General features: G+C 40.5%; 1 protein-coding gene across 2 annotated transcripts in view; it reads right to left on the bottom strand.

Moving 5' to 3' along the window:
* Positions 1–1,338: 1,338 nt before the first annotated feature.
* UBFD1 (ubiquitin family domain containing 1) overlaps positions 1,339–13,385 on the bottom strand; it is a 46,454-nt gene continuing 34,407 nt past the window's right edge. For both annotated transcript variants that reach the window (XM_073636609.1, XM_073636607.1), the window contains exons 6-7: positions 5,858–5,940; positions 1,339–2,107 (exon numbers count right to left, since the gene is read on the bottom strand). In XM_073636609.1, the coding sequence (XP_073492710.1) occupies positions 1,997–2,107; positions 5,858–5,940 (194 nt within the window). In that variant the 3' untranslated portion in view covers positions 1,339–1,996. The remainder of the gene's footprint in view (positions 2,108–5,857; positions 5,941–13,385) is intronic.

The raw sequence follows: 13,385 nt of genomic DNA, 5'->3' as shown, positions 1-13,385 counted from the left end.
AGTCTGACACTTTGTGGGAACCAGTGACACAATTACAGTGATCAGTGCTGGAAATATGCACTGTCACTGTACTAATGACACTGGCTGGGAAGGGGTTAAACATCTAGGGCAATCAAAGGGTTAAATGTGTGCCTAACTAGTGTTTTTGTGTACTGTGAGGTGCTTTCACTAAGGGATGTGCTGGATTTTATTCCCTGATTTGCAGGGACACAAAACCCATCACATCCCCACTGTCAGAACGGAGCTCTGCCTTGTTTACATAGGCAGAGTTCCATCCTGAGTCTCTGCTTGACAATCAGTGGGTGCCGGTGGACATCCATTGGCCAGCACCCGTTGATCGCCTTGTTCTGTGACAAATCACAGCAGGAGTGGCACGCACCCCTACCATGAAGTGCAGAATCACGTATATACTGCATGTAATTCTGCACAGAACGGCCGTCCTGTAGCAGTAAATCTGCTCGATTCACATCTATGCATGTTGCTTTTGAGCGTTTCTGCAGTGCTTTTTGTGTTTTTGAACATGCGATTTTCCCGCAATTTGCGTTTTTTGGGGCAAATTTGTTGTTGGGCAAATTAAAAAGGTAAATTGCGGTAAAACACACTACATGCTTTTCTGCAGCTTCTCCATTGAAGTCTATTGAACCAAAAACAGCAGTGGTTTTGCGATTAAAAAAAGTGTATGACCTTTTCCAAAAACGTAGAGGTACTAAAATGCACTGATGTGAAGGTGTTCCATAGGAACCCATGTTAAAAAATAAGGTCCTGTGTTTCTGCAAAAAGCATATAAAAATGCATTGGTGTGAATAAAGCCTAAGTGGTTAACTTTGGAAAAAGTGGGAAAGATTAGCATCTGAAATGTTTTTACTGCTATCCAGGACTCTGAGAGAATAATGCTAATTTCCTGTCCTGCTGACAAAGTTTTCCTAGACAAGAAGTTAGGGTAACTTTCCAAAAGTGATAGACGTAACAATGCTTTTCTTTAGTAGAGAAGGGGAAAATAGAACCACTGTCAGATATTTATTTCTGTCTGTATCTTTGTTGAAGATTTTCCCTCACTTCCTGTCTGGAGAAACTGTTGTCATCTGGACAGGAAGTGAAGGTAGATCTCTCTAATGGAGCACTGGATAGCAACAAAAACTTGACTTTATTCAAAACCCCCCAAAAAAAATATTTGGCTTGTTATGCACTTTAATCTACATCCAATATTTGGCTTGTTATACACTTTAATCTACATCCTATTATAGAAAAATACTGCACAAGTAAATGAAACACACCAACAGGAACAAATTTAGACAGTACAGCCTTTCCTGCACCAATTTAATTATTTTGTTTTCTAAATTTATTAATTCAAAAAAAAAAAATCAAAAAATAAAAATAAATTCATGAAACAGGTTGACATCCTCCATCATGGTTGTGGCAAACGCTAATTATCATGAAAAGACTTGTCTTGCTGTCACTGTATAATCTCGTGAACGGTGGATAACTAGGGGTTGTCAGCATGTATTGAAGGGAGCCCTGCCTGCTGTGAGGATGCCCCCTGCAGGCCGTGTCCCCAGATAGCGGCTTGTCAGCATCAAAATAACCAATATTTGTCAAAGTGGTTTAGGGAGACCAATAGAGAAGGAGGGAGGGGGGTATGATCTCTATTAGTCTCCCTTGCCAATAAAGGATTTAAAAAAAAAAAAAAAAAGTTTTGTTTTATTCTTGGGTATATGGCTGATGCAGCTGCGGTCAGGATCCCACAACTTGAAAAAACGTTAAAAATGTAAACTAGATACGATCAGTCACCTCTGGCTCCTATAGAATAAGCCTTCTTTGCCCAACAGGATGCTTCACATGGCAAAAGTTCCACCCCTGTAAGGTTCTGTGGAGCGCTGGGAAATCACCATGGGAGGGGGGGGTGGGGAAAATCGGTGCCTGTGGTGCAGGATGGGAAAAGGCGGTCTTGTTGGCTCCTCCCAGCGTCTTGTATTCTATGCCAGAGGTGAAGGTAACTTCAAAAATACTGCCATTTTCCTAGCACTGTGTCCTTGATGGCATCCACGTATTGCGATGGCACCCAGTATACCCAGTAGTAAGATGCTTCAGTAGGACCCAGCTGGAGAGCCTGCCAACATAGCAAAGAAACATCAAAAGTAAGCAGAGATTATGGGGAACAAGTGCACTAGATTAACACTGGCAATAATCATGAGAAAGATGAATAAAGTGATCTCGCGCAGACTAGCAAATATTCAAATACAAAAAGTGCAATGTGCAGCCAAGAAGGAGTGAGAACTTCATATATAGGTTGAAGAAACTGTGTAAAAATTGATTACAACAAGGGACATAAAAATATTGACAAATGAAAACAAATATCCACTAAATGAGCAAAAAAGTGTGAAAAATCAATAAATGTGCAAAAAAAAAAATCGCATGTGCAAAATATAATAACAATAATAACAAGTGAAAATGAATTGCCACTAAATAAGCAAAAAAATGGAGAAAGAGTCAATCGACGTGCAAAAAAAAAAAAAAAAATATAAAAAACATCCGTGTGCAAAAATCAAGTGCAAAAATGCAAGAAAAATGTGTATATGGGCACATAAAAATTAGTTCACTCTTAGGGGACAGAAAGATGATATTATCTCGTCTTCTATGGAGAACGGTGAGTACAAGGGTAATAAATGTTCATGAGGTAGTGCACAGAGATGGTGTGGTAATGAGAAAGCAAATCAGTGCTGCTCAGTATCCATGTAAAACTTCAGAAATAAATTAATTCCCGAACAGTCAGTCTCCCAGAACTCTCACCTCATATACTGAAATAAATCGCATGGTAAAATGGACATAACTCTCCACCACTCCCCTTTGGCTCCTTCTCCAGCTCACATACACTTTAGCAAGGGTTAAGGGTACCTGTGTCTTTACTCAGCTGTCCCTATACACTCCGGTATATTAATAAGGTAGTGATGGGGAAGAGAAAAAATAAAAGTGCCTCCAATAGTGTAGTAGTGTTAGTTTTATTTTCATTTATATTTCAATTTTTTTATTTTTTCATTTTTCTCTTTGATTTTTGCTTTATTCCATCAGTACAGTTTGTTATTTATTCTGGGCATCTTTATATAATCTTATTATATATATATATACATATACATATACATATATATATAAATTTTTTTTTTTTTTTTATATACCTAAAATGTTTTTATACACTTTAAATAATTTAAATGAGCGCACGACTGAGGCAGTCTGATATATTAGAGAGCCTACCTGGCAATAATATGTCTGTGGAGCAAATTATGCATTTATTGATAATCTATCAATAATTTTTATTCTCCTATTTTAGTTTATTTCAATTCATTGGGCTCATATGATTTTTAGAATTGTTATTTCCATTCTTTTTTGATGCCCCTTTGTATTTATATCATCATCCAGCCAATGTCTGGTTGATTCCCTTTTATTATCATCTCATCTTTGTGAAAGAACGATCGCACTACAACAAAATGGCCGCCATATGGCGTGCATGGATAACCAATAAAATGGCCGCGATGTAAACAATGAATGATCCATAAGAAAATGACCGCTCTAATACTTCCGGTTTCAGCACAAAAAAACAATGCCTGCACGGCCAATCTGTTTCCCCAGATGAAGTCACGTGACGTGACGTAATGCGTAGGGAGTGGCTGGAGTCAGACGTGCATCGGAAGTGACGCAAGGAGGCGCTGAAAACGCTGGTTTTAAACTGTTCTTGCCTGTTATTTTTGTTTTTCATGTAAGAGTCCACCTAATTGTTGTAGTTAATAAAATGTACTTTGGTCTTTTTAACCCTACTACACTATTATTCTTTCTCTTCCCCATCACTTCCTTATTAACATACCAGAGTGTATAGGGACGGCTGAGTAAAGACATTCACAGCTGGAGAAGGTACCCCCAACCCTTGCTGAAGTGTATGTGAGCTGGAGAAGGAGCCAAAGGGGAGTGGTGGAGAGTTATGTCCATTTTACCATGCGATTTATTTCAGTATATGAGGTGAGAGTTCTGGGAGATTGACTGTTTGGGAATGAATTTAATTTATGAAGTTTTACATGGATACTGAGCAGCACCGATTTGCTTTCTCATTACCACACCATCTCTGTGCACTACCTCATGAACATTTATTACCCTTGTACTCACCGTTCTCCATAGAAGACAAGATAATATCATCTTTCTGTCCCCTAAGAGTGAACTAATTTTTATGTGCCCATATACGCATTTTCCTTGCATTTTTGCACATGCGATTTTTGCACACGGATGTTTTTTTATTTTTTTTTGCACATTGACTCTCTCCATTTTTTTGGCTTATTTAGTGGCAATTCATTTTCACTTGTTATTATATTTTGCACATGCGATTTTTTGCACATTATTGATTTTTTTCCATTTTTTGCTGATTTAGTGGATATTTGTTTTCATTTGTCAATATTTTTATGTCCCTTGTTGTAATCAATTTTTGCAAAATTTCTTCAACCTATATATGAAGTTCTCACCCCTTCTTGGCTGCACATTGCACTTTTTGTATTTGAATATTTGCTAGTCTGCGCAAGATCACTTTATTTATCTTATTCATTGTTAGGTGCTGTGAACACCATGAGGTTTTGCTGCAGATTCTTTTTACTTGTCTAATTTATTTATTTATTTTTATTTTTCATTTATTCATCTATTACTCTGAGTAGCGCGAGGGACATCCGTACACTTTTTAATAATCATGAGAACATTATTGAGTGCGTTGACAAAATTCAATTTCCCTGAGAGTTCTTTAGCTTCAGACAGAACCATAAATACTCGCCTGATGGCAGCGTTCATGTTCCTGGTGTGAAGCGGGAAGCATGGAAAGGAGTGTAGACAACCAGTGACAGTTTATATTGTGGAAAAACAAGAGACTGGCCAGGGCTTGCTAACCTCCCCTGAGATTTTTTGGGATAGAAGTATAAAGGTTTATTTAAAGATCCAGAGTACCATGCCTGACTGCTATCACTTATCAATGCTTAGCTGTAGGGCTAAGCCACCCAGGAGATCTTAGGCAAGCTATAGATTATGTGATTTTCCTTCCTGCAACCACATTTTGCAGGAAAGAAAATCACTTGATTCTCTCATCAACACAGTGTTGATGCGGGAAACCCTCCCGCGGAGCTATCGTGTTCTCTCAAAATCAGGGGAGAGGGTTGGGGGAAAGACGGCACGGGGAGCCGACCCAGCAGGGAGAACACATTGATTACTGCTAGTGGCTATACCAGGGAAGCGGTTAAGTAAACCTTGGTGATTCCAATACCTACATTAAAGTGGTTCTAAAGCCAAGACATTTTTTTACCTTAAAGCATTCCTTGCATGAAGGTTAAAAAAAAAAAAAAAAAATGTTTTGCGGCTTTCTGTCCTGCCCCTTTTCCGGAGTGAAGGGGAAGAGAGGGGAGAAGAGATCCAGAGCTGTGCACAGCTACATCTCTTCGCTCTCCCCCCTCTTCCTCTTAACCCAGGAACTCCGGCAGCAGCAGGAGATATTGGCTCCTGTTGCTGTCAATCAAATGCAGTGATAAAAGGGGGAGGGCAAAGCTCCGCTGTGCGGCTCCATAGACACGTAGAGCTTGGGAGCAAGCATGCACTGTGTGCCCCCAGAGCAAGCGGCTTGCAATGGGGGCACATGAAGAAGAGGAGGAACCATGATCACCAGCGGGGGGACCCCAGAAGAGAAGGTTCGGGGCTGCTCTGTGCAAAACCATTTAACATGTATAACATGTTTTTTATGTTAATAAAAAAAAATGTCACAAAACGATTTTTAAAGAAAAGCAAACATTTGTATGTGCAAAGGATCAGGGCCTAAACAAGCCAGGAAAATACATAAAATCCTCACCATCATGTGATAATCTTCATGTTCTTCAATTGGTTCAGAGAGTACATTTTTAATAGAACCCATTGGGATTTTCTCTGTCCTCTCTGCAGAAAAATAAAAGGAAAAATATACTAAAATACATTGCAGAAGGTGCTGCTTTGGTCGTTGCAGCCATGGACACACTACAATCAAATGTTATCCAAGCCAGTTACTAGTGTGAATTTTTTTTTTTTTTTTAAATAAAGGAATAAGTAAGTAGGTATTTGTAGGCTAAACCAATACTTAGAATGCAGCCAGTTCATTACATACCCATGTTAGCCCGTGTGAAGAATAGGCTGTACTGAAATTAGCAATAGTCAAATAGCCACCTACACACAGCGTACACAGGTACAATTGGCTATTGCTAACAATCCAATCATTTTTAGGTTTTACATAGGCAGATGCTTTGCATTTTGTGCTATAGCTTTATCGTGGTTTAACCTAAAATGAACTTTGCACACAAACCTAGTATGACCCTTTGTACCTTATAGTCAAACAGTCCTATACAATGAAGTGGGACATTTGCCAGCGCTATTTTTGGGTCTACATAAAGTGATAAAGGTTAAAATCTTTGTCAGTTTTTGATACATGTCCTATTGGGGAGATCTACTACTACTACTACTACTACCACCTGAACGAGGGCCACAGACTCCCCCACTTTATTATTATTTAAAATACTTTTACTCCGAATCCGTAGCAGAAGTTTATCTCACTTCTTTTCCAGTTTTACAGCCAGCAGGTGACAAGTGGGAGTCTGGCATGCCATGGTGACAGATCAGCAATTTACTGCTGTGCTGTATATATATTCCTGAATAGCAGGATCTCAAGTTACACACAGACACAAGTTGGATAGACAGCCTACCCAAAGGTCTCTGCCATTGATTGAATTTTCTGCAGCGGATCACTGATCAATTCAGATCCTGGGCTTAGTGTTGGACTATGGCTGTCACTGACAGTGGTTCCAGCAGTGATTGCAGCAAGAACACACTACGTTCAGGTCCTGTTGTAAAGCTGCACTGCGATAAATTGCTACAACCTCAGCCTCCTTAAGTGGTTAAAAATATAGACACACACACACACACATTATACATATATAGTGCATCCAGAAAGTATTCACAGTGCTTCACTTTTTCCACATTTTGTTATGTTACCGCCTTATTCCAAAATGGAATAAATTCATTATTTTCCTCAAAATTCTACAAACAATACCCCATAATGACAACGTGAAAGAAGTTTGTTAGAAATCTTTGCAAATGTATTAAAAATAAAAAAAAAAGGGAAAAAAAAACAAGCACATGTACATAAGTATTCACAGCCTTTGCCATGACAATCAAAATTGAGCTCAGGTGCATCCTGTTTCCACTGATCATCCTTGAGATGTTTCTACAACTTGAGCCCATCCAAACTGAGCGATCGGGGAGAAGGGCCTTAGTCAGGGAGGTGACCAAGAACCCGATGTTGACTCTGACAGAGCTCCAGCGTTTCTCTGTGGAGAGAGGAGAACCTTCCAGAAGAACAACCATCTCTGCAGCACTCCACCAATCAGTCCTGTATGGTAGAGTGGCCAGACGGAAGCCCCTCCTCAGTAAAAGGCACATGACAGCCTGCCTAGAGTTTGCCAAAAGGCACCCGAAGGACTCTCAGACCATGAGAAACAAAATTCTCTGGTCAAATAAAACAATGATTGAAAATTTGGCCTGAATGGCGAGCGTCATGTTTGGAGGAAACCAGGCACCGATCATCACCTGACCAATACCATCCCTACAGTGAAACATGGTGGTGGCAGCATCATGTTGTGGGGATGTTTTTCAGCGGCAGGAACTGGGAAACTAGTCAGGATGGAGGGAAAGATGAACGTAGCAATGTACAGAGACATCCTTGATGAAAACCTACTCTAGAGTGCTCTGGACCTCAGATTGGGGTGAAGGTTCATCTTCCAACAGGACAACGGCCCTAAGCATACAGCCAAGATAACAAAAGGAGTAGCTACCGGACAACTCTGAATGCCAGAGCCCAGATTTGAACCCGATTCAACATTTCTGGAGATCTGAAAATGGCTGTGCACTGACACTCCCCATCCAATCCAATGAAGCTTGAGAGGTCCCGCAAAGAAGAATGGGAGAAACTGCCCAAAAATAGGTGTGCCAAGCTTGTAGAATCATACTCAAAAAAGACTTGAGGCTGTAATTGGTGCCAAAGGTGCTTCAACAAAGTATTGAGCAAAGGCTGTGAATACTTATGTACATGGGATTTTTTTTTCATTTTTTATTTTTAATAAATTTGCAAAGATTTCAAAAGAAACTTCGTTCACGCTGTAAATATGGGGTATTGTTTGTAGAATATAATGAACTGAATACATTTTGGAATAAGGCTGTAACATAACAAAATGTGGAAAAGGTGATGTGATACAGAGCTGTGAATACTTTGTGGATGCACTGTATATCTATTATAAAGGCTGATCATAGATTATGACATTTCCTTTCCTTCAACCACAGGTTGAAGGAAAGAAAATCGCTTGAAGACAGGCTGGTTGTACTAAAGTCTATTGATAGATCAACTTCAGTACAACCAACCTGCTTATAGATGGATCGAAATTCAGCAGGTTCAGACAGCTTAAAGTGTTACTAAACCCAGGACCCTGCATTCACTATATCTGGTCCCCCACAGTACACAGAACATGGAAATGCAATAGTTTTAGTAAAATATAAACTGCTAAATACCTTTTCTCATCAGCAGTATATATAGCAGTCTTGTGTCATCTATCAGTGTCTAGTTAAAGCTTGTAAGAGGAGTTTTCAGTCTCCCCTGATTATCTTATGAGGCTGCAAACCCCGTCCCTCTGTCCGGATAGTGCCGATCACATGTACTCTCCCAAGAAAAAAAAAAAAAATCTCTAGCAATACACACCAAACTGAGCATGTGCAGCTTTTCCCCAATGCTCTGTTCTGTCGGGAGATAATTTAAGGACTGTAGAAGAAGGGGCGTGGGGGATCAGAGAAGACAGGATCAAACAGCCTTTTTACACAATGCAGAGGATTAACCCCCTTAGGTTCCACAGTGAGTGTAACAAGGATTCCTTACTGCATATACAGACTGATTTTACTGTTGCGGGTTTAGTAACACTTTAAGCTTGCAACATCTTCCAACTTCCTCTGTCTATGGAAACAATTAAAAAAGTAAAAACCTTAAACTAAAAGAAAAATGAAAAATTGTGAGATTTCAGACGGTTATAAAGAAAACATATTTATGGAGGATGAATCATAGGCAAAGGCTGTGATAGTTATAGAGGGCCTTAGGTCATGCTACTCTCCTCTGCTTTTCTAAGGCTGGAATCACACAGCCATCTGCCTGCCTGTCTCTGATTTCATTTCTTTGGCTCACTGACCTAGAACACGTTTGCAGCAAGTAAAAAACTAGAGAGGATTTGTTTGCCCTTTGCAATTACTATATGTAATTACTGGTGGCAATTCATGTATCAGTTTATAAATAATGTAAGGCTGTATTGGTCCATTAATGTTTTATTGTTTGTTCATCTTTTCCCTATTTACATGAGCAGGAACGATCAATACAAAGTTGGCACAAAATACATTCAATAAAAAGGCACAAGAGTAAAAGAAACTGGTGGACACTGTTACTGGTGTACCTTAAGTCAGTAAGCTTTTAGTACTTACCGAAATTCCTTTTATATCTGAATTTTTAAAGTGCCATTCAACTCAAAACTGATTTTCTTTACTGTTCATGGAAGGACACAGGAGTTCATCTACACTCAGGTTATACTGCTTCCCACAGGGAGTTAGGAGACTGGCAAACATCACTGCAGTTTTAATGAACAGCAAGTTGAAAAAAATGACACCATGCTCATAGCTGCAGTCATGAGTTTGTTTTAACCACTTCAAATCCAGGCTTTAAACAGCCTAAGTACATGAAGATTTTTTACTTCACTGCTGGTGGTTTTTTCTTGGTGACTCCAAGAAAGACTCCGTGCTATAAAACGCTGTTTGAGCTGCTATCTACATAGCAGCAGCTATCTGGATCAGTAGTTCCTCAACACTAGCTTTGGAATCCATACCCGGACCCCACTGGGGGAATTTATCTGGTATCCCGAGAAGGAATGCAATCCGAGACCTTTTTGTTGTGTCCTCTTTGTCAGATTCTCCTGCAGCTCCATTGAGTGAAGCCAAGGCCTTGCTCATGTCCACAGGAAAATTCCATGTCCACTCTGGACCTTCTGCCTGTTTGTGCCCAGTTACTGGGACAATTTGTCCGCAGAGGCTCGAAGCATGCTTGGGCACCATCTTCTGGCAAAGCCAACCTCTGAGCCCCAAAATCTAGTTGAGCCTAAGGGCCCGGGTCACCATCTAGGATTCACAGTCTGAGTCCAACAGTCCTACTCTATAGAGGCCAACATTGAGCCACCTGCTGATGACAAGGGGTTTACAAGAGGTGGCCTCAAACCTGATTGATACAGTGCATATTACCCTGCATCTGTGAGCTCAACCTGCTGTTACAAGCCTTAGGCGTTTTAGAGCTCCTCCAGCTGCCAAGACCCTCCTGCTACACCTACTCTTTGAGGCATTCTTCTATGAGGACTGGAAAAACACTGAGGGGTTCTGGGCCACTCCAGACAGTGTGTCAGAGCTCGTTCTCCCTTTTCAGAGAGACCTTATAAATGGATTGCGTCTTCCCATTGAAGATGCACCAGTTATCCACATTTACAGGCAAACCACAAGATAGTTTAGAGGTGTTCTCATCTTTCAGAATTTTACTGACAGACAGCTCAACACCCTGTATAGATCCCATTTTGGCAGTGGCCTTAATCTGCTAAACCATGCCAGGGCAGATAAACTCCTTTAAAGGGGACCCGTCCACTCCCAAAGCAGGCCCTTGTGTCAATGAGCGATTGGAAAAAATGTCTGGAGTTTTGTGCTGGCTTTTTGCAAGCATCAAAACTTGTCTCTCACATTGGACTGATCTCTGTACAAATGTGTAGGGCTCTCTGGCTAAGTGCTTGGGATGCCAATGGTATGAAAAAAAAGAATATCTGACTTGGTTGTCCTTTATGGGATGCAATCTCATAGGACCTGCTCTTGACATTAGCAATGCCAGCAATGACCTGGGCATGCTCCTGCCTCAATGCAAGTGATCTGTGGAAGGGTCAGAGGAACCACACTGTATTCCATCAACTACTGCAGTCATTGTATGTAGGCATTTAGAGCCTGTTTCTCACTGAGACAGAAGAGCTTGCAGTTCCTTTGATAAGATTCCATCTATTCGGCATCCCAAGAAGTACCTGCTCTAAGCAGTAGACTTTACCTCCACCCTAGTGCTCTCTTCTTGCATTCCAACTGTGGAACACTCTCGCAGCCCGAGTTCTTCTGCAGGACCTTACATGCGCAGGCCTCACTTAGAGATGGCCCCTCCTGGATTTAACACTGGTAATTTTTGTTCAACAATCTGCAAAGAGGTTTAGTTTAGGCTCTCACTAAAGAGATCCTATTCCTGTGGACCTTCTGGGCACCTTTGCTCTCTTCCTTACCTTAGTTACCTTCAGCTACCCCACTGTTGTTGGGGTGGCTGGGTTCAGAGAAAGGCATCCACATGTTCCCTTGGGATCAAGAAGTTACAGATGTTACTTTTCAGTTTCTGGCTGGGGACAGAGGTGTCTTACCGCCATCCTGGGAATGTTTCTCTGTCTAGTGGGTTACCACACCTCGTTCAACAAAACCACCTTGTTGGGGGACAAAAATTTTATATTTCGTTTCTAGTAGATGCTGGAGAGGTAAACCTACTGACCACAGGCAATCGGCTAAAGAGAGTAGCAGAGTAAATTATGGCAGAGAGATCGGACTGTAGCAGTACCCAAGGACATACAGTTGTGCTCATAAGTTTACATACCCTGGCAGAATTTATGATTTCTTGGCCATTTTTCATAGAATATGAATGATAACACAAAAACTTTTCTTTCACTCATGGTTAGTGTTTGGCTGAAGCCATTTATTATTAATCAGCTGTGTTTACTATTTTTAAATCATATGGCAACAGAAACTAGCCAAATGACTCTGATCAAAAGTTTACATACCCTGGTGATTTTGGCCTGATAACATGCACACAAGTTGACACAAAGGGGTTTGAATGACTATTAAAAGGTAACCATCCTCACCTGTGATCTGTTTGCTTGTAATTAGTGTGTGTGTGTGTGTGTGTGTGTGTGTGTGTATAAAAGGTCAATGAGTTTCTGGACTCCTGACAGACCCTTGCATCTTTCATCCAGTGCTGCACTGACGTTTCTGGATTCCGAGTCATGGGGAAAGCAAAAGAATTCTCAAAGAATCTGCAGGAAAAGGTAGTTGAACTGTATAAAACAGGAAAGGGATATAAAAAGAGATCCAAGGAATTGAAAATGCCAATCAGCAGTGTTCAAACTCTAATCAAGAAGTGGAAAATTAGGGGTTCTGTTGAAACCAAATCACGGTCAGGTAGACCAACTAAAATTTCAGCCACAACTGCCAGGAAAATTGTTAGGGATGCAAAGAAAAACCCACAAATAACTTCAGGTTAAATACAGGACTCTGAAAACATGTGGTGTGACTGTTTCAAGATGCACAATAAGGAGGCACTTGAAGAAAGATGGGCTACATGGTTGAGTCGCCAGAAGAAAGCCATTACTACCCAAATGCCACAAAGTACCCCGCTTACATACGCCAAACAGCACAGAGACAAGCCTCAAACCTTCTGGCACAAAGTCATTTGAAGTAATGAGAACAAAATTTTTTGGCCACAACCATAAACACTACATTTTGAAAGGAGTCAACAAGGCCGATGATGAAAGGTACACCATTCCTACTGTGAAACATGGAGGTGGATCGCTGAAATTTTGGGGATGTGTGAGCTACAAAGACACAGGAAATTTGGTCAAAATTGATGGCAAGATGAATGCAGTATGTTATCAAAAAATACTGGAGGAACATTTGCATTCATCAGCCAGGAAGCTGCACATGGGACGTATTTGGACATTCCAACATGACGATGATCCAAAACACAAGGCCAAGTCGACCGGTCATTGGCTACAGCAGAATAAAGAGAAGGTTCTGGAGTGGCCATCTCAGTCTCCTTACCTCAATATCATTGAGCCACTCTGGGGAGATCTCAAATGTGCAGTTCATGGAAGACAGCCTAAGAATTTACAGGAACTGGAGGCTTTTTACCAAGAGGAATGGGCAGCTTTACCAGGTAAGATAAAGAGCCTCATCCACAAATACCACAAAAGACTTCAAGCTGTCATTGATGTTAAAGGGGGCAATACACAGTATTAAGAACTGGGGTATGTAAACTTTTGATCAGGGTCATTTGGGTAGTTTCTGCTGTCATTATAATTTAAAAAGAGTAAACACATTTGATTGATAATAAATGGCTTCAGCCAAACACTAACCATGAGTGAAAGAAAAGTTTATGTGTTATCATTCATATTCTCTGAAAAATGGCCAAGAAATCATAAAACTTATGTAAACTT

Source organism: Aquarana catesbeiana, linkage group LG06 (genome assembly GCF_042186555.1).
Source record: "Aquarana catesbeiana isolate 2022-GZ linkage group LG06, ASM4218655v1, whole genome shotgun sequence".
Classification (NCBI taxonomy): Eukaryota; Metazoa; Chordata; class Amphibia; order Anura; family Ranidae; genus Aquarana; species Aquarana catesbeiana.
Note: the sequence above shows the minus strand (reverse complement) of the source record. Positions and strands in the feature narration are given on the sequence as shown.